At 59.4% G+C, this 19,438-nt stretch overlaps 1 protein-coding gene across 11 annotated transcripts in view; it reads right to left on the reverse strand.

Annotated features, from left to right (window-relative positions):
- Nucleotides 1-964: 964 nt before the first annotated feature.
- ADGRB2 (adhesion G protein-coupled receptor B2) overlaps nucleotides 965-19,438 on the reverse strand; it is a 36,269-nt gene continuing 17,795 nt past the window's right edge. For 2 of the 11 annotated variants that reach the window (XM_080656260.1, XM_080656257.1), the window contains exons 3-31: nucleotides 18,324-18,407; nucleotides 17,905-18,069; nucleotides 16,595-16,759; nucleotides 15,808-15,972; nucleotides 15,559-15,726; nucleotides 15,383-15,484; nucleotides 15,124-15,230; nucleotides 14,068-14,262; nucleotides 13,836-13,904; nucleotides 13,652-13,760; nucleotides 12,991-13,321; nucleotides 12,521-12,626; nucleotides 12,301-12,344; nucleotides 11,978-12,104; nucleotides 11,450-11,553; nucleotides 11,249-11,351; nucleotides 10,368-10,518; nucleotides 10,121-10,190; nucleotides 9,631-9,697; nucleotides 9,403-9,488; nucleotides 9,004-9,102; nucleotides 6,891-7,062; nucleotides 6,488-6,583; nucleotides 6,103-6,142; nucleotides 4,873-5,492; nucleotides 2,329-2,364; nucleotides 1,943-2,041; nucleotides 1,788-1,844; nucleotides 966-1,464 (exon numbers count right to left, since the gene is read on the reverse strand). In XM_080656260.1, the coding sequence (XP_080512386.1) occupies nucleotides 1,279-1,464; nucleotides 1,788-1,844; nucleotides 1,943-2,041; nucleotides 2,329-2,364; nucleotides 4,873-5,492; nucleotides 6,103-6,142; nucleotides 6,488-6,583; nucleotides 6,891-7,062; nucleotides 9,004-9,102; nucleotides 9,403-9,488; nucleotides 9,631-9,697; nucleotides 10,121-10,190; nucleotides 10,368-10,518; nucleotides 11,249-11,351; nucleotides 11,450-11,553; nucleotides 11,978-12,104; nucleotides 12,301-12,344; nucleotides 12,521-12,626; nucleotides 12,991-13,321; nucleotides 13,652-13,760; nucleotides 13,836-13,904; nucleotides 14,068-14,262; nucleotides 15,124-15,230; nucleotides 15,383-15,484; nucleotides 15,559-15,726; nucleotides 15,808-15,972; nucleotides 16,595-16,759; nucleotides 17,905-18,069; nucleotides 18,324-18,407 (3,923 nt within the window). In that variant the 3' untranslated portion in view covers nucleotides 966-1,278. Of the gene's footprint in view, nucleotides 1,465-1,787; nucleotides 1,845-1,942; nucleotides 2,042-2,328; nucleotides 2,365-4,872; nucleotides 5,493-6,102; nucleotides 6,143-6,487; nucleotides 6,584-6,890; nucleotides 7,063-9,003; nucleotides 9,103-9,402; nucleotides 9,489-9,630; nucleotides 9,698-10,120; nucleotides 10,191-10,367; nucleotides 10,519-11,248; nucleotides 11,352-11,449; nucleotides 11,554-11,977; nucleotides 12,105-12,300; nucleotides 12,345-12,520; nucleotides 12,627-12,990; nucleotides 13,322-13,651; nucleotides 13,761-13,835; nucleotides 13,905-14,067; nucleotides 14,263-15,123; nucleotides 15,231-15,382; nucleotides 15,485-15,558; nucleotides 15,727-15,807; nucleotides 15,973-16,594; nucleotides 16,760-17,904; nucleotides 18,070-18,323; nucleotides 18,408-19,438 lie in introns of all 11 variants that reach the window. The other 9 variants (XM_080656261.1, XM_080656262.1, XM_080656267.1 and 6 more) reach the window with 9 other exon arrangements.

The following is a 19,438-nucleotide window of genomic DNA, read 5'->3' on the forward strand; positions in this document are numbered from 1 at the left end:
CCAAGAACAGCATCCAGGCCCAGGAAGGAATAACCAGGGGAGGGGTAGATATCACTTGCAAACTGCTCCCCATGAATAAGTTCACATCGATTTCTGGATACGCAGCGAGGAAGGCTGGATTCACTCAGGCATGTAGAGAACATGCCCCAGCAAGGAACCTCCCGTCCTTGTCCTCTGACACCAAGCCAGCCTGTCCCTTCCACCCCACACCCACCCTGAGCCCTGGAACCTGAGGCTCCACCACACCCAGCTCCCTGCAGCCATGAAGATCAGGTGCCGAGAAGCTGAGCTCCAGCTCCCTGTCCTACCAGGGGATGTTAATAAAGGTGAAATCCCAGCCCTGCCTCTGACTGTGGCCTTGAGCAAGTCACGCCCATCTCTGGCCTTATTTTCCCATCCACAAAATGGGCAACCTAAAACCTTCCAGCGAGGTTGTGGTGAGGGGTCAGGGGTTGTGTGTGTGAAGCTCCTAACACAGAGCACAGCTCGAGACCAAGTGCCAAGGACTGACAGCTGATACTCACAGAGCTTACTCTGTGCCAGGCACTCACTCTGCTTTTTACATAGTAACTTGTTTTATCCTCATAACAACCGGAAGAGGTAAGGGTTAGTACCATCGCCATTGCACTGAAGGGGAAACTGAGGTCACTAAAGTCTGGCCTTTGGGCCCCAGGGAAAGGCAGCCATGACCATCAGAGCCACTGGAGAAGGCCAGCTGCAAGGGGCCCCACCCCACATTCCCAACCTTCTCACCCCAGGTCCCACCAGGGAAAGGGGTGTGCCCAAGGTCACCCAGGGAGTCAAGGGCAAAGACAGGGTCAGAGCCCAGGCGCCCCGCACTCCAAGTCAGGGCTGGGCTGACCCATCACACACTTTGATGAGACCAAGCGACGTGAACCAAGGAGATAAACAAAGCTGTTGGGATCCCAGGGCTGGGCCCTCACCTGAGGGAAGCAAACAGCTCAGCAGCAAAATCCACAGAGTGAAGTTTATTCCCAACAAAGTTCCCCTCCCCCTCCCCAGCCCAGGACAGGGACAGACAGGCTGGGGCAAAGATGGGGCTCCAGTGCCTGAGGGGCCTCTAAGAAACAGGGAAGGGCCCTGGCCCCCCAGGCGACACCAAGTCTGGCTCCCCCAGACCAGCTGAGTCCACCGCACCGTCCTGCCCAGCCCTCGGGAGAGGGGAGGGGGCGCTGGCTCCTGGGTAGTTCCAAAGTGGAGTGTGAAAATAGAGAGATATATATATTTTTATTCGCAGAGGGCAGTCTGGCGTGGCACTCACACCTCTGTCTGGAAGTCACCATCTGGTGGTTCTGTAGGCTCCCAGGCTGCTGCCCGGTGCAGGGCCAGCCGTTCTCGGGGCTTGGGGGGCAGTGAGCCCAGCGTCATAGACTTGAAGGTGCTCCAACTCTGGTGTCGCCGCTGTTGGGACAAGCTAGGACGCTCCCCTGGACTGGGCTTCTCCTGTGGAGGGAGCAGGAGGGGCCCATGGAGATGGAACAATACTTTCTCACCCACTGTACAGAAGAACAAACTGAGGAGGCCCAGAGAAAGCCAGTGATGCACAAAGTTACTAAGCAATCAGGTGCCAAAGTTGGGATCAAATCTGTGCTCTGCCCACCCTCCTCAAGTCCCCGGAGGAGCCCCCATCAATGCTCCCTATCCCCGTGCAACTCCGGAACTGTTGCTTATGGCATGAGTAGGCCCTTGGCGAGGTAGGCTGAGTTTGTCCAGGCAGGGGAGGTGGACAGAGCCCACTCACCCCCACCCAGCCCAGGGGGACTTACGCTGGACAGAGTCCGTTCGGTCGCCCCACCCGAGGACACACTCCAGCGCTTCTCCCTCTGTAACGGGGGCCATGGGTCAGGGTCTGACCCCCGGGGCCACTGCACCAGATTGGGCCCTGAGCTTCGGGCAGGGCAGCCACAGGAAGAACCCTCACCTTGGCCGTGGACTGGCTGCGGTAGCGGTCGAAGGTGTGGAACTTCTGGTTAAGCTCGTGGTAGAGCTCCGAGTGCCGTTTCCGGGTGTGCATCACCTTCTGGGAGCCACAGGGCGTCAGAGGCGGTGCCCTCCTGGGGCAGCACCGTGAGCCAGCCCCGCACTCAGGGCACTCGGCCCCCTGGGTCCCCACATCCCTGCCTGTTGCTGGCCCCTCTGGGACAAGGCCTGGCTCTCTCTTCACCCAGAGCTACGGGATTGGGCAGGGAGGGGATGTTGGGAGGATCCCACAGGTCAGGCTCTGCAATGAGGCTTGGGCTAATTTCAGGAGTGGACTCTCCAGGGACAACCCCACCCCCTCACCACACACATACACACAGCACTTACCTCAAAGTCCAGGTCCGAATACCGCAGCTTCTTTCTCTGGAAGGAGCAAGGAGGCCATGAAGGAGAGTAAGTTTATTTCCACACGCAGGGGCTTTACAGACCGGAAACCTGGTACCCCAGGGGCTGCCCCCTGCCTGGGCCTAGGAGCTCAGGATCCTTAAAAGGCAACCCCTGGGGCTGTGGGAAGAGGGGCTGAGGCCTGGGGGACGAGGAGATGAGGAGCTGAGGCACTACCCTGCCACAGGGCTGCAGCTCTGCCCCCAGGCCACCCTGCGGGGCACACATGCAGGCAGACGCTCACAGGAGGCACACACTGGCACACTCGCAGACACGCAACCACACCTGGGCCAATGTCCCAGTACAGACTTCCAAGGTGGCAGGGACACGATCCTCACACAGGACCACAGAGCAGACGCTCCTGCCTCTGTGCCCTGGATTCTACCCCGCTTCCCATCTTGCCCCTTTCTCGTTGCCAGCCCCGGGCTCCCCTCTGCCCAGAACCCTCCATTTGTCCAGCAAACACAGGACGAGGGTTTTTAGTCCTTCTTTTAACCCTGCCTTGCCCCTTTTCCTCAAAAACCAGGCCCTGCCTCCCTGGCTTCCCCACCCCCTCACTGGCCTCTCTGGCCTTCATTTGCCAAATATCCACCTCCAGGGCCCTAACAACCAACTCAGTGTCCAGTGCCCCCCAAAGAAGAGGCCTTAGAGTCTTAGAATGTTGGCATGGAGCACTCACCAAACCAAGGCCAAACTTCCCCGGTTACATGGGGGAAACTGAGGTCCAGAGAGAAGGGACTTGCCCCAAGGCCCTCAGGGATGCCGCCAAAACACCATCTAGATCTCCCAAGTCCCAGGCCCGCAGACATGTTCCCCCCACCGGCCTTCAGGGCACCACTCCCCTGGTTGCCTGTTCCCTCCACCGGCCACCCTGGCTTCCCCAACACTGGGCCCTGCACATCTGCCCTGGACCTTCTCCTGCCCTTCACCACGCACGTGTGTCCTCCCTGTTCCCAGCCACGCCTCTATTTCCGGAGGCAGCACACCTCTCCCTTCCCAATACCCACAGCTGTGCCCAACGGAATGAATTCGGAATCCCCCCACCGCAAATCCACTCCCCCACCTCTGCCCCAGTGCAGTTACGCACACCAGAATTCAGGAAGTCATCCTTGACCCCTAAAGATGCCGCCACATTTATTGCCACCTCCCACACAAGGAGCCCAATGCTGGCCCCTCCTGTGTGGTCCAACCATAGGCAGGTGTCCACAGACCGAAACCATGAGGCTAAGCTCACCCCCATCCCCAATGCCGGTATTGGGTTTTGTCTTTGTTACGCCTTCCTGTTTTGCCATCTGTAACAGGAGCAGGCACCAAATGTTCAAGCAACATTTTGGGAAAAAATCTAAACTTGTGAAACTCCTCGATGCTAACTTAATTTCCTTCATGCGGAGGATGGGGAGCAGGATTCCGAGGCCGAGCATGAGCAGCCAACCGTGTCTGAGCCCTGACTCCTTCCCCCTTCCTCACCCACAGCCCCCTCATCCCTCCAACTAGAGTTCTAGAATATTCCAGAGTTCTACATCACTACCGTCTGCCTGTTCCCAGTGATTCTGTGCAGGGAGCAGGTCTGAGGAGGCCAGAGGGAAAGTGGGGCATCCACAGAAACCACACAGGGGGGCAGAGAGCGGGGCTTACATTTTCTCAGAAAGGGGAGGGTCAATTGCCACAGGCCTATGGGCCGTGCTGAGGCTGATTTCAGGGATGATGTTGGCAGCAATCCCCAATCATCTAGCACAGTGGTCGGCAAACTCATTAGTCAACAGAGCCAAATATCAACAGTACAACGATTGAAATTTCTTTGGAGAGCCAAATTTTTTAAACTTAAACTTCTTCTAACGCCACTTCTTCAAAATAGACTCGCCCAGGCCGTGGTATTTGGTGGAAGAGCCACACTCAAGGGGCCAAAGAGCCACATGTGGCTCACGAGCCGCAGTTTGCCGACCACTGATCTAGCACTTTCTACCCGCCCCGCAGAGATAAATATTTTATATCAACTAGTCCTCACAACAACTCTGTCCACAAGAAGCTGCTCCGTTATCTCCACTTTACAAATGAGGAAACTGAGGCTCAGAGATATGAATGCTAAGAGAGATCTACTGAGGCTCAGAGAGAGATTTTGCTCAAGATCTCACTGCTGACCAGAGCGCTCTGATCTGAACCCAGAGCTGTGTGACCAGGAGGCCCAGGCTCTCAGCACCTGGCCTGAGCAAGAAAGACCCATTCTCACCATTCACCCCAAAGCAGGCACTAAAGCAAGTGAGAACAGGGCACCCTCAGAGCGTGAAGTCCAAGCCCCCTTGGGGAGTTCAGAGGAGCAGGATTCCCTTGGATTTGCCGTGGGCACTAACAGAGGAAGAGATGCACAGCGACTTGGTACAAAGATGCTGCTCTGGGGAGGCTGCTGGCTGTCCCTTCCCAGCTGCTGCCTGGGACTTAGACAGTCTCAGGCACCTGGTGGCAGGCCTCCCATGCCCTACAGTCCCTCACCTCCAAGGAACCCAGCTTCATGGTGGAGCCGGGCACAGTGCGGGGCATGGTCCGGCTGCGCTCTCCCGGCTCGGGCACTTGGCGGGCGCTGGGCGTCGGTGGTGGCGGTTGGAAGGTCATCCCGTAGGGGTTCTGTAGAGACCCATAGGCAGGGCCCAGCCCCAGGCCCGAATGGTCCACGGATAAGAAGCTGGGGTAGCCTTCAGTATGGGCCAACGCCTTGGCAGAGCGTCGGGGGGTGCCCTCGGGCCGGGTCCTTGGGGGATCCTCACCACCTCCACCCCCACCACCAGGCTGCAGGCTCAGAGTCCTTCGAGGCAGCACCATGTAGTCCCCCTCAGAGCCTGGCTCGCCTGGCCGTAGCCACGTGAGGTCCAGCTGCCGCAGGCTGCCCTCCCCACACATGTACACGGGGTTGGGCTCCTGGGGGGGCGGCGGCTCCCCCAGCCCTGGCGAGGCTGCCATGGGCATCAGGATGTTCCCAGGCAGCGTTGAGAAGCTGAGACCACCCTCCGGACCCACAAGGCAGGACTTGGGCTCCTCGTCCTCATCCAGGGACAGGCGGGATAGGGTGCCCGTGATGGTGGACGGGTTGCAAGTGTTCACCTCCTTGAACAGAACTGGGGGCAGGAGTGGGAGGGAGGTAAGTTCTGGGGAGAAGGAACCCCAAGATGCCCTTGCCCAGACTGGTCAGGTACTGAGCCCCTGAGCTCAGATAGAGAAGCAAACAGTCCTGGCGAGATGGCTGGGTGATTGGGTGACTGGTACTCTCTCCCACACCAACTGACCCACAGACCCACAGGAGCAGCGCAAGGAACAAAGCCAAGGCCCAACTCCTACAGGTCAGCTCCTGACCTCTGACCCCACAGCCCTGAGGCTGTCAGAGGGCCTTCCTCCTCCCCCTCCCTGGGCAGCTCCTCTCCAGGAGACAGAACTGGAAAGGGACTCTGGTAGGAATCCTGGAAATAAGACTACACTGTAACAGCTACTATGTGCCAAGCACCCTGCAAGGCACTTGATGTCTCCTAACCCGTTTAAGGCTCAGAGAGGAAAACTGCCCAAAGTTACACAGTAAGTGTGTTCACAGCCTTGAGTCCACTAAGGGCTGCCTGACTCTAAAGCTAAACTCTACAGTCAGACCCCTCTCAGGGCCTCCCACAGTGGGGCTGGGGGCCCTCCCTTCTTTGGCCCTCCCAGGGATCACGCTCAGCTCTGTGCCAGCAGACTCACCTGTCTGACAAGCCAGATCCACATCCTTTTCAAAGTCTGACTATAGGCAGAGAGGGACAGAGCAGGTGGGCAGAGAGAGAATCAATGTATCAGGGTGGGGGGCGGGGGCTCAGTCCCCTCCCTACTCACCCAGAGGTGCTACCCAGGGCACACCCAACAGAGACCCCGGGACCCTAGACATGTCTACTCCAAACCCACTTGACAGGTTTAAAAATTGAATGAGAGAAAGACTTGCTCAATGCCACCCAGTGGTCAGTGGCTGAGTCTGAACCAAACCTGGCCTCTGTCCCCTCCCTGCCATGGATGGGGAAGGTGAGGGGCCTGGAGCAGGGAAATGGGGGTGGGGGCGTGCTCAGAACCCACCCAGCCAGGCCTCGTCACTCACCAGGATCTGCAGCTGCCCGTTCTTACATGAGTCAGGGGAGTCCTCGCTCTCATCGGTCCGGCACACGCCCATCTGGCACTTCACCACGTCCTGGACCTGGGGGCATGGGTGCCTGCTGGCCTGAGGCCGCCACAGGGCCACTGGCCACAGCTGGCTGTGCCTCCCACCCAGGCTCCCAGGCGGTTTGGAAGGACAGAAGCACATCCAGCCTAGGGAAAGGCTGAGGGGAGCAGGAGCCGAGGAGGCCAGGGACAAGGCTGCCCCGGGCTCTCAGCTTCCACACCCAGGGCTGCCCAGCTGGAGGCCTGGCTGGGGCCTCCATCCTCTCTGTCTGCACATGGGGAGAAGCGAGAGTACCGGCCTGGCGAGGTGGGTGCACAAGGACAGGAGAGGCCCAGCCCACCTCTCGGCGCAGGAAGCAGTGCACGGCCGTGATGACGAAGCCTTGTGCAGAGTTGAAGACAGCAAAGAGGGCCTGGAAGAGGACGGAGCGGCGGTCTGTCATGGCCAGGACGGCAGACATCCAGGTGAGCGCCAGCAGGGGCAGCACCACGCAGGAGCTCCAGAGTGAGGCCCTGAAGACACAGCAGAGGGTCCGTCAGGGTGACACCAGCAAACAGGGTGAGCTGAGCCAGGCCTGCACTGAGCCCAGGGCCCTTAAGCTGCCCAGGATTGACAGGGCCCCACACTCCAAGGCCTCAGTAATGTCCCAAAGCGGAGACGGGCTGAGGAGCTGGGGTCGGAGAAACAGAACAGAGACAGAAAGTAAGAACTGTGGGGCCAGAGCAGGGACCCAGAGAAGTGGGAGGGACAATGGGACTGAGCCACAACCAGAGGCAGCACCAGGGACAGAGACGGAGAAGGTGGAATAGGATGGTGGGAGAGGAGGAGAAGGGAGACATTGCTGTGACTTTCAGCTCCAATTTGTACAAAATCACAGCCTGGGCCACATCCCCAGAGATTCTGGGAGAGAAAGAAGAGAACAGGGACAGAGAGAGATGGCAGACACAGTGAGAGACTGAGGCAGGGAGACACACAGTCAGAAAGATTAAACAGGCACAGCCACAGAGGATGTCACAGAGCACAAATCTTTGGGGAGAAGATGGGGGCCAGGGCTGGTGCAACAGGGGCTCCCCTCCCTTTTAGTTCCCCAAGGAGGGGGCCCCAGGACCCCAGGGCCTGCTCAGAGGCCTGGGGATAAGAGCCAGGATCAGGGCCAAACCCACACATGCCTCGCCTCCCTGACAGAGGAGGGCAGAGGGGAAAGGACAGATGGGCCCTGCATCCAGCCACCAGTGCCAACCCCCTCCTGGGTGCAGCAGGGCAGTGTTGCCCTACTGGGCCAGGTGCCATACCCAGCCCCTCTGCCTCATGAACACCCCAGGTGGGAGAGTCAGGCAAGGGGGGAGCACAGCTCTGGACAAGGCAGAAAGAGGGGCAAGGGGCCAAGATCTGTCCTTTGAAGAGCGGTGGGGAGCTGCTCAGCCTGGCGTGGGGGCAGGCACCGTGGTCTCCACAGCCCCCGGGGGCAGAGCCAAGACCAAGGGAGGGCCTAATCGCAGTCATAAGAGCTACCATTGATTAACCACCTATTCTCTGCCAGGCCCTACACGGAACACTTTACATACATTAGTTCACACTGTAATCAAAACAACTCCAATAAACAGCCACGGGGATTATTATCCCAATTTACAGATGAAGAAGCTGGAGTGTGCCCAGCTGGGCAGAGAGACCAAGCTGGGATGCAAACCCAGTTTGGCTGCCTCCGAAGCCCAGGTTTTTAACGGCTAGTTCTGACAGCCTGGGTCAGAGAGGCAGCTGGCAGCCCAAGTGACAGCGAGCTTCCTACTCCACGGAGCTTCCCAGAAATGGTGCCAACCGCCTCCAGAGGCAGTGAGCTCCGGACCCTGGAAGCGTGCAAGATAAAGCTGGACCCCACCGGTCAGGGAGGCTGAGATGGATTCCTCGCCCTGGACGGGAGGTTGGCCCTGAGGCCCTTGTGGATTTGTGCATGGTTGAAATTTTAAGATTCTCAGCTACCAGGGAGAGGGGTATCTCAGTGACATAATTCTCTACCTCCAAGATTCTCTATCTCCCAACTGGTTGAGATTCAATACCTCTAAAATTCTAACTTTCAGATTCCATGGCAGACGATAAGGCTATGATTCACATTCTAACATTCTTAGCTTCCGACTGTCTTATTCTAAGATTCTATCATTCTAATTCTAAGGTTCTATGGCCTCAAAAATTCTAAGGACTATAAGTTTCTGCAAGTGGAGGTACAAGGGGGGTCTTCAGCTGGGCCTGGATAAAACCTAAGTTGGCAGTGAGCACAGGGGTGAGAGCAAAGGGTGGGCACAGGAACCCAGCATTTTCCAAGGAAGCACAGACATTCACTCCAGATACCCTCTGCCATCTGGACACCAAGCTTTCCAGGGCACTGGGCTGATATCCCTCCTCCCCCCACCAAGGTCACTGCCCACCCACCTCCCCACCCCCCGTGGGGCACAACTAACATGGCATTCCTGGCCGAGGCTGAGCTGAGCAGGGGGCTGGGGACCGCTCCACACGCTGAGCAGGGGAGGAGCAGGCTGGCCCAGGGGCACCGCTCCGACCTCGGGGGCAGCACAGACACGGGAGAAGGGGGGAAACACATGGGAAGTGGGAGGAGACGGGCAGTGTGAGCCCCAGAGCAGGGTGGGAGGGGAGGGCAGGTGAGAGAGAGAGAGGTGGGTTAGGGTGGGCGAGGGGCTGCAGCTGAGCACTCCGAGTGCCCACCTTGCCTGCACCCTTGACGCACCAAGGTTAGGGAGCCCCGGTCAGTCGCATTGTCAAGCCCTGACTCCAAGAGTGCCCAGAGCCCTCCCTCCCTATACCATTTCCCACAAGGCCAAGTCACAGAAACACCCCCTTACCCGGCCCTCTGCTTCTTGGACTTGTCTGAGATGCCATCTCGAGCCATGAGCTTGTTGAAGACGATGATTCCGATGAGCATATTCACCTGGGGGCCCCGTGGAGTGGGGTGAGGGAGACAGGATCACCAGGTGCTCTCCTGGCAGGGAAAGCCCCAGGTGGGAGCTGGAGTGCAGAGAGGAGTCGACCCCGGGGCCACACCCCTCCCGGGACACTGAAGGGGCACATACCAGGACAATGACGGCTGCAGGGCCCACAAAGGCATACAGCAGGCCCCCCTCGAGGGAGAGCCAGCAGCTGGGGGGAGAGAGAGCATCAGGCACCCAAGCAGGCTCCTCCCCACCCTAAAATGCCATCCCTCAGAGCCTGCTGAGCTGCCAGGCCCACATCAGCAATGAGGCCGAGCTCCAGACAGGGTTAGAGGAGCCACTGGCTCTTGCCAAGCCTCAGTTTCCCCTCTAACAAAAGTGAAGACCATCAAGCCCAGCCCCCTGGGGTTCAAACAAAGCAGACCCCTGAACTAAATAGTTCTTAGAGATTAGCCAATCCCAGCACATCCGTTCACAACCAGGGAAACTGAGGCTCTGAGATGGGGAAGGGTTTGCCCAAAGCCCCACAGCCGGTGTGGTCCAGAGGTATAGCCTGAAAAGGCCACAGGCCCAGTCTGGGGCCCTAACAGGTTCAGTAACCCCCACTGCCCACTGTGGGAGGCCCACGTACTAGCTGGATGTACCGTATCCTTTGGTGCGGGTAAAGCCGACAGACACGGCCACCACCAGGGCAGGCAGACCTGGGGGAGAAGAGGAGCCAGATTGAAACGGCTAGTCCTCAGGGACCTCTCATCCTCCCAGCCCCCAGCCCAAGTGTCTCTTGTGCCCACAGAAGGGGGCCATGGCCGAAGCTGAACCTATCTTGCTGCCTCTGCCTCCAACGCCCATTGGCAGAGTCCAGCACAGGCCCTGCTCACCCCAGCCCAGGCAGAGAAAGCGCTTGCGAACAAGGCGGGTGCGCATCCGTCCAATGACAGCCAAGTAGGACTGCCAAGCCTCAGTGAGCACCCAGCAAAAGGAGGAGAGGAAGAAGAAGTGCAGGAAGGCGGCTGTCATGGTGCACACACCCTACAAGGAGAGGGAAGAGGAGGGAGTGGGCCTGAGCAGCAGCCAGGGTGGGAGGCGCCAGGCTTCCCACGCCCCGCGCTGGGCTGCCATAGCTGCCCACCCTAGCTCCGCCCCCCACAGAGCCCTGCCAGGCACCCCCGTCTTCCTGCACCCACACACAGCACGACACAGGCCTGGTGACATGCACACAGCATTCAGCATCTGAGAGGCAGTCGGGCAGGCTGCCCACACACAGATGGGGCTGGCAGGGAGGGGGACAGACAGGAGCACCTGCCACGTCACGGCCGGGTGGGCCCCACACCTGGCACTCACAGTGCTGGCACTGTGCAGAGAAGGCTGAAGGGGGCATGAGGGACAGCCAGCACAGGTCATCCACAGGCAGATGGCACAAAAGGCCTTGTGAGGCTCTTACATGTCCAGAGACATGAGAAGGCTCAGGCTCCACAAATGCCACCCGCCCACACATGCGCACACAGGCGCCTGACTCACGTAGACATTCACAGATGTACACAGACATCACTCGAGTACACACCCCCCTCCTCTCAACGCCTGCACGTATGCTCACACACAATTTCCCACACCCTCACCCAACACACAGCTGGAGTGTATAGAAACATCCATCACTTAGGTGCATACACACAAACGCACGCGCCATCACCTGCAAACACTCCCTACCCTCACCCCCTTCACCCCACTCGCACTCCCTGATACCCCGTGAGCCTGCACCTGCCTTGCTCAGCACCCGCGACTGGCCCACCAGGATCAGGATGTTAGACGCCAGGATGGACAGGCAGAAATTGAGCAAGATGATGGAGCGTTCAGATTTTATAAACCTGAGGGGACAGCAGGCAGAGACAGAGGAGCTGGCTGTCCCAGCTCAACCTGGGATGACTGGTCACCTCCCATCCCATCTTCCCAGCATCCCACCTACCTCCAGAAGGCAGCGTAGATGGCAAGCAGGGTGAGCAGCGCCATGCAGGACACAGCACAGCCAATCACAAGAGGGATCGAGGGGGAGCCTGCCAGCTCCAGGGTCTGGGGAAGACGATCAGAGGTTCAGAGGGGTCACCGCAGTGGCAGGGGTGCCCTCCACCCCCCCACTCCCTGCCTGGTAGAGACTGGCGCCTGTGCCGTTGTCACAGCCACACACAGAAGGGGACTCACCACTGTCCTCACAGGTACACAGAGCAGACCCAGTCACACATGGGGAGGCATGTTTATGCTCAGTCACCCACGCTCTTGTGCATTCAACCAGATACGCACAAGTGTGTACACACTCACAAATGCCCACCGCCACACATCCCCAGGCACATGTCATCACTGTGAGCGCCATCCCAAGGGCACGGACTTCCATGTGCAGTCCCAGAAGTACAGCTGCTCAGACACACATGTGGGGTCACCAGGTCCCTTCCGACACTGTCACAGGTGGCCACTGGCAGCCCAGGCACCCCCGACTCACCAGGTCCTTGGGCGGCTGGGCCAGCACGGCAAAGGTGGACAGGTGCTGGCACTGGCAGCGGGTGTGGGCTGCCTGGGTCTCCAGGGTCTGGCAGCTCTCAGTGTCCCAGTCCCCTGAGCTGGCATCTCTTAGATGGGGCGAGAGGTGGAATGAGCCCCAGCCCAGCTTCATGGCCCACCCCCAGCACTGGCCTCTGCACAAAGAGGTGAGTCCAGGCAAGGCCACATCCAAAAGGCAGGCCGTTGAGAGTCCTTCATCCCTTAGGCCAAGGATGGCACCAAGGAGCCCTCTGGCCTTCCACACAGAGCCCCTGCCCAACTCACGCTCTGGAGTAATCCCAGCTGGCGCAGTGGGGATCTGTGGTGCCCTGGGGAGCAGAAGACATGAGTGCAGTGTGGGCTGGGGGCTCACCACCCACGCTGCCACACAGGCCCCACAGGGTCAGAGGGTCAGCCTGCCATTGTGCACACCACCTCCCCATCAGATAGGCCTTTGGCCGCCCACGTTGGGGTATTCCCAGGGTCCTGCCGAGCCCCCACTCACATTAATGATGTAGGAGAGCTCCACTGTGATGAGAGGCTCAGCTGGTGGCTGCGTAGGGGGCCGTACAGTTACTGTCATCACCCGGGATGTGACAGCCAGTGGGGGCCTGGGGACAGGTTCTGAGGTCAACTCCTGCCAGCGGGTGCCCAGACCCAGTCAGGAATCCCGAAGATGCTTTGGATGGCGGGGGGGGGGCTACCAGAGGTCAAGTCCAGGGAGAGGCCTAGAGCTCAGGGGGGCCCAGGATTTCGGGTGAGGTCTGGAGCTCAGTCCAACACCCCCTGAACCCCAGTGAAGCCTCCGGGAGCTTCATAGACATCTTTGAGAAGCACCTGTATCCAGACGGGTCCCTGAGGCTGCAGGAGGGTGCAGCTGGATCTCTCTGTGGCCAGCACAGGCTCGGTCCACCTTCTCTCACCTGGAACTCCCTGGTCCCTCGGAAGCCCCATCCACCCTTCCCAGGGACTCACCTGGGGGGCGGCAGAATGAGGCCCAGGGTGCGGTAGAGCACAGCACCAATCACAAAGTAGGAGGAGGAATCCTCGGGGTCTGCCGGGAGGAGGCGCTGATGGGAGTAGCCTGGACCAGGGGGCACTGTTCCTGGGCCCCTCCCCCTGGCAGGGCTGCTGGATGCCGCAGAGGCAGCTGGCTTCCCTGGGGAGGAGAGGCTGAGCACCTCCTTGGGCAGGAAGAGGCGGTCCTCAGAGTGCCGCACCCAGTCCTTCATGCCCCTGCGGCCCCGCATGGGGAATGTGATGTCGCTGGACACTGCTGAGACTGGCTCTCGCTGAATGCTGATCACTGCAGGGGGACGGGGCGGGGGACAGCAGAGACAGACCGACACACAGAGGACAGACACAAAGGAGAGAGACATGTGGGGGACACACACCAGGAAAGCAGATGCAGACACCAAGATCGGTACCAACCCAGAGGTGCAGAGACCCAAACACAGAGAAACACAACACAGAGACGAAGGAGGGGAAGGAACGTGGAGAGAAAGATACAAATACGAGTTAAATATGGAAAAGACAGGGCCCCAAGAGAGAGGGACAGGAGCAGCCTCAGAAACCATCCCTCCTCCCCGGGGGCCTGGGTTCCACAGCCAGCACCCTCCCCACCAGCCTCCTGTACCCAAGTTGTCCGTGACAATCAAGGAGCTCTGAAAGGCCTTGAGAGCATCGCCCACCAGGTGAATGAAGTCTTCCACCACCCGGAGCAGGTGCACAGAGCCAGGGGACACCTGGGGACAGGAGGTATGTAAGGGTCCAAGATGGAGGTGATCCATGGGGAGGAAACCAGAAGCCTAGCCCCTCACCTGCTGAGCATCATCCCACTTGTCCTTGTTTTCCGCGTCCACCATGAAGCTCACCACCTGGAAGAAACGCTGGGGAGCGAGCAGTGACTGTCAGGAAGCCCCAGCCCGAGGGACAAGAGCGTCCCCATCACAGCCACAATTCCACCCCCAGCAGACTCTGGGGCCCAGACTCATTCAGTCTGGCGCTTCTGCACCCTCGGTCCTCCTTCCCTCCAGCAAGGCAGGGAGGTACCTGCACATCATCAGCTGAGGGCACATACGTGGCCCTCTTGAAGGTGTCAGTGACGTTCCTCAGAATGTCCACAGAGAAGAGCAGGTCTCCACTGTAGTAGGTGCGCCGGGCCAGCAGCTCCTGCAGGCTGCGCACCACCTGTGACATGCCCTCACCCGCCAGCATGCGCTGCCCCTTGGCCAGGTGCTCCCGAAGCTGCAGGTGACAGGTGGGCTACTGTCATGGGAGTGTTGGGAGCTGGGACCACCCCTGGCCCATCCCACTCCAGTCCGCCCACTGCTTGCATCCGGAGGAAAGAGAAGGGAAGGGGGGAGTTGCAGGCTTGGGGGGTGAGGGGGAGGCAGAGATGCTCAAAGGAACTCATGGAGAGACAGAGTTGGAGAAAGAGACCCATAGAGAGAATCTCTAAAGATACTTTTAAAAGGCTAAAAGAGAAATAGCTAGTGAAGGAAGGTGCTCAGATGTACATATAAAGATGAAAAGCATGGTACAGGAATAGGGTATCCCCCATCCCAAAAGGGTCAGGCGCACATGGAGTGTAGCTCATTCATGTTCTCTCTCTCTCTCTCTCTCTCTTTCGCTCTCTCTCTCTCAAATACAAGTTTCAAATGCAAACACACAACTAATACCAATTAAAGTCAGACCAACAAGTACACACAGGCCACATTCACTGACAACATTCTTACCCCCAGACAGGCCCTAAGTTGGGCACTGGGGACACAAAAATAAATTCAACTTTGTCCCTTGGCCATCAAGGAGCTCCCAGTCTAACAGGACAGCACTCATTACACTCAATGACTGAAGAGCACTCATTACACTTAATGACTGAAAAGCTGTAGGAACAGAGGTAGGCCCAGGGATAAGGGAATACTCTTGAGTTAGGCCTTGAGATATGAGTAGGAGTTTGCCAGACAAGCAGAGGCACAGACTGGCAGAAGTGAGCACAGCACACATATGCCAAGGCACATGGGCATGTGTGAGAATTAAACTCCCTCCGCCCCCTACCAGCATCTGGGGTAGATCTTGTGTGGCCCCAGCCCAGCAGGGAACACTCACTGACAGATACAGGTAGCGGTACTCGTGGGAGATGCAGCGGGCAAAGCTGGGCAGGCCCCAGTAGGCCACGCCCTGGGCACTGAGGAGACAGCGGCGGCTGGCAGACCCTGCAGGGGACAGGACAGAGGGCTGGGTGTGGGAGCTGAGCTCTCACCCACTTCATTCTGCACCTCAGGATGATCAAAGAAGCTGGAAACCCAGAAGGGGGCAGCAAGAGTGACAGGGGTGGGGGCCTGAGGGAGAGCCACCTGCCCCTCACCTGAAGCATTGGGGGGACACTTGTTGTAGATGATCTCGCCAGCAGCCGCCTTCTTCCACGTCATCAGCATCACATACTCGTCCCTGCACATCTCATGGAAAGCTGCGGGTACAGTGACGGGGCTCAGCCAGGCCCACATGCTTGTTCCCCAACCCCCAGGGTCCTGCGAGCAATACCTGGACACCTCTTCTCACTGCAGGGCTTCACCTCCTCTCCGGGGCCCTCGCAGGGATAGCCCTGCGCGCCCGTGGCCTGGCACATGCGGAAGCGACGCTGCCAGCCTGTGTCACACGTCTTGGAGCACAGGCTCCATGAGTTCCATGGTCCCCACTTGCCATCTGTGGCTACAGGAGAGGGGGTGCACTGAGCGGCCTCCGGTGCCCCCCGGGCCGGCATGGCCACCTGCCACCCGTGCAAGCACTCACCAGGACACTCAAGGTTGCCGCACTCGCGGGTGTCCGTGAGGGCACCCGGACACGTGGCCCAGGCTGGACCCGCCACACTGCACTTCCGGCTGCGCTGCTGGGTCCCATTGGCACAGGACGTGGAGCAGGGGCTCCAGGGACCCCATTCTAGCCACTGACCTTCCACTGCATGGGGAGACACAAGCAGGGGTGGCCGTTGAGCGAGGGGTGTGGGAACCGGTGGGGGCAGAGCACCGCAGGGAGATGGCAGGGCCTGCTAAGCATTGGTGCTTGAGTCAGGCCAAACCCACTGGAGAGGGGTGAGTGAAGAGGGGGGAGTGGAAGGTGAAAGGGGGCTGGAGTGAGCAGGTGGTGCCTGGGCCGGGTACTGCCTGCTTGTCACCAGCTCCAGGGACACAAGGCACCTCTCCACTCAGCACAAGGCACACGTTCTCATTTGGCTGGGGAAACGGGTCACCTTCTGATGGATCTTTCTCTAACTTAGGCCCAGCTTTGTGTCCTTTCACAGCCCAGGAGGCCATGAGCACCAAAGTGCTATGAACAGCAAGGGTAGCCCAGGGCTTGGGGGAAGGGCACTGGCAAGCAGACCCCCCCTTGGATGGGGTCACCATATGCCAATTCCAACTGGGTTGGGCCAGGTCACCTCCCACGCTGACAGTCTCCCCATGCTTGGTCATGGGGCCCCAAGAGGCAGGGCACGGGACATGACTGCCTCCTCTGAGTCTCCCGACCCCAACCCCCACCCGGCTGGGCAGCGCCCGCCTGGAAGCCCCTGGGCGCTACTGACCCGGGCAGGCAGCCATACTGCAGAGCTTAGTCTGCAGCTCAGGACCCTCGCAGGCCTTGCCGCCGTGCTGGGGGGGCACGCAGGTCCGCATCCGGCTCCGGGACCCCCGCCCGCAGCTGCGGGAGCACAGGCTCCAGGACCCCCACTCCTCCCACACGCCGTGCACTGCAAGGAAGCACGAGGCTGGGGGCTAGGCTGCACCTTGGCCCCGCCCACTGCCCACCCACCCACCAATCAGGAGCTCCGGCAGTTCTGCGGCCACTCCTCATTGGCTCTGTCCTGGGCCCCACCCTTTGGCGGGGGCGGGGCGCGGGGAGGTGTGGATGACAACAGTTTATAGTCCCAACTCACACAGGACACCCAGACAGGAGCCTAGGATCAGCCCAGAAGGGGAGGAGGGGGTCCTCTCCTGGGAGCACAGGGAAGACCAGGAAAAGACTCAAGATCTACACATACCCTACCCTACTTTATCCCTCCCCACCCCCAGACCCAGAGCAAGAAGCCAACACAGCAGGCCTGGAGCAGAAGTGCCCCTCTGACCCCAAGCGCATGGACACACAAATAGACGTGAACCTCTACATGGACACTGACACAAGAGCTCACTCCAGAACACAGCTTTGCCCCAGCCCTTTGCAAGCTCCTGCCACACCCCCAGGTATCAAGACCCCTTTTCAAGTAGCCCTACTTTAATTCCACAGCCAGGAGCTAGCCAGACGAGAGGCACCACTGCACTCCCTCAGGGCATGAGGAGCAGAAGGTGCCCCAGCCCAGGACTCCCCCTCCCAGCAGGCACATGCACACTCAACTCCATGCTGAACTGGGGCAGGCTTCGGGGGCCACAGGAGGCTCCCTGGGGAGTGGGGTGGGGAGTCAGAGGAGGGAAGGGGTGATCAGGGAAGGTTTTTCTTTTTTCTCTTTTTTAAGGGGCATTTGTCTTAGATCTTGAAAGACAGGCTGAATTTTGATAGTCCAGGTGGGGAGGGTGGGGAATAGGACAAGAACAAGGAAATACAGGGCAGTGGGAAAGTGCAGGGGTGCTGGTGTGGTCAGAGCACAGGGAACACGAAGGGCAAGGAGGGTAAAAAGATAAGCTGATTACCAGGCCCCAGGCATCTGTGGAGTGATGTGCCCAGAACCCAGCCCACTGGTGTGGGCCTTGGTCTGCTCCATCTGTGTCCCCAGTGCCCTGGGTGGGGCTGGGCACAGCATGAGGGACAATCAAATTTGCTGAATGAAAGGAAGATTAACCTGCCCAGGTCCCAGGCGGGCCCTCACCCTGCGGGCAGACCGGGCGGGGGGGATGGGCATACCTGGGCAAGTGGCTGAATTGTTGCAGGGCCGGGTCTCCCGCAGAGGCCCACTGCACAGGGTCCCATAGGGGGAGGACACACAGGAGCGGGTCCGCACCTGCAGACCCTGCCCACACGTCAGGGAACACACGCTCCACGGGGACCACTCCTCAGCCGCGGGGTCACCTACAAGAGAGGGACAGCGTCGGCGGCAGGGGGCACCGTCCAAGCATTCAGTCTCATAGGAATCCTCCTACCCTGACCCCAAGTGACAAGCCCTTCAAGAGGCAACCCAGCCCTGCCCACAGGCCTCAGGTGACAGAAAGATGCGACTGAGCTCCAGAACATAGAAACGGACGGGCACATGCCAAGCACACATGCCACCAGATGCCACACAGTCGGGCCCCCGCCGTAGAGGAAGGGAGGCGGGCCCGAGTTACCTGTCTGTGCCAGGTATACCCCAGGCTCATCTGCAGACCTTGGCCACTGGGTTTTCACCTTTGGTTCCTCTTCCGGCTCCTCACCTGGAACACGGAGGTGGTGGCAGGGGCTTAGCCAAGGCCAGCTCTGTCCTGCCCGAGTGGCACAGAGAGGGCAGCCTTGCTCGCCCTCAGCCTGAGGGTCTGGAACCAACTGCAGACGATGCTGAGAGAGCATCAAGTCCTGCCCCCTGCCCCACCACCACCATTTTACAGATAAGGAAACTGAGGCTCAGAAGGCCACACAGGACTCGCCCATAACCTCACAACTTTCTTTTCCTCCTCTTGCCTCAGGCAGACCGTGGAGCATCAAGGGGAGTGGCCACTCCTTAACGAGCTCTGGGAGACTTCTGTGCCCATTGCTGTCCACACCCATCTCTTTGATCCTCCCCTGGGAAGTAGGGACCCCCTCTCTGTTTAAAGATGGGGAAACTGAGGGCTAGAGAGGAGAAGTGACTTGTCAAGACCACACAACTTGGTGAGCCTAAAACCCAAGCTCTTTCCCCTCACATGGCTGACTCCAAGGGCTGACAAACACCCAGCCAGGAGGCTGTGACCACCCCCAAGCCTGCCTCTGGGGAACGGTTCACACCAAGCCAGGGCTGGGTCTTGGGCCTGGATTTGGCTCCCCAAGTAGCATTGGACTGTGACCTGAAGGCCCAGGTCAGATGCCCACATCCAGTAGACCCTCCTTCCCACTGCCCCTTCGGCCAGGAGAGCAGCAGGCCCTCCACGAGGCAGCTGCCTCGGCCCCAGCCTCACAGGGCTCTAGGCCTTGGAAGCACCACCAGCGCTGGAGGAGGGGCTCGGGGCTCCCGTTCTCCAGAGCTGGCTCCTCCTGCTCAGACAGGAGCTCTTCCAGGCCCTCCCCACAGGCTGGGACAGGCTGGGTAGCAGGGATGGGCAGACGTGAGTGCAAAGGGGGAAGACCCAGCTCACGTAGAGGCTGCTGGGCAAGTGGAACTGGAACAGCATCTGGGGACAGGGCTCAGCCCACACTGCCCCCAGACCAGAAGGCACTTCTCTCCCAACCCCAGGCCCTCTCCTGTTTCTAAAAGCTTCATCAGCACACAACA

This window comes from Plecotus auritus (assembly GCF_963455305.1).
Source record: "Plecotus auritus genome assembly, chromosome: 2".
Lineage (NCBI taxonomy): Eukaryota > Metazoa > Chordata > Mammalia > Chiroptera > Vespertilionidae > Plecotus > Plecotus auritus.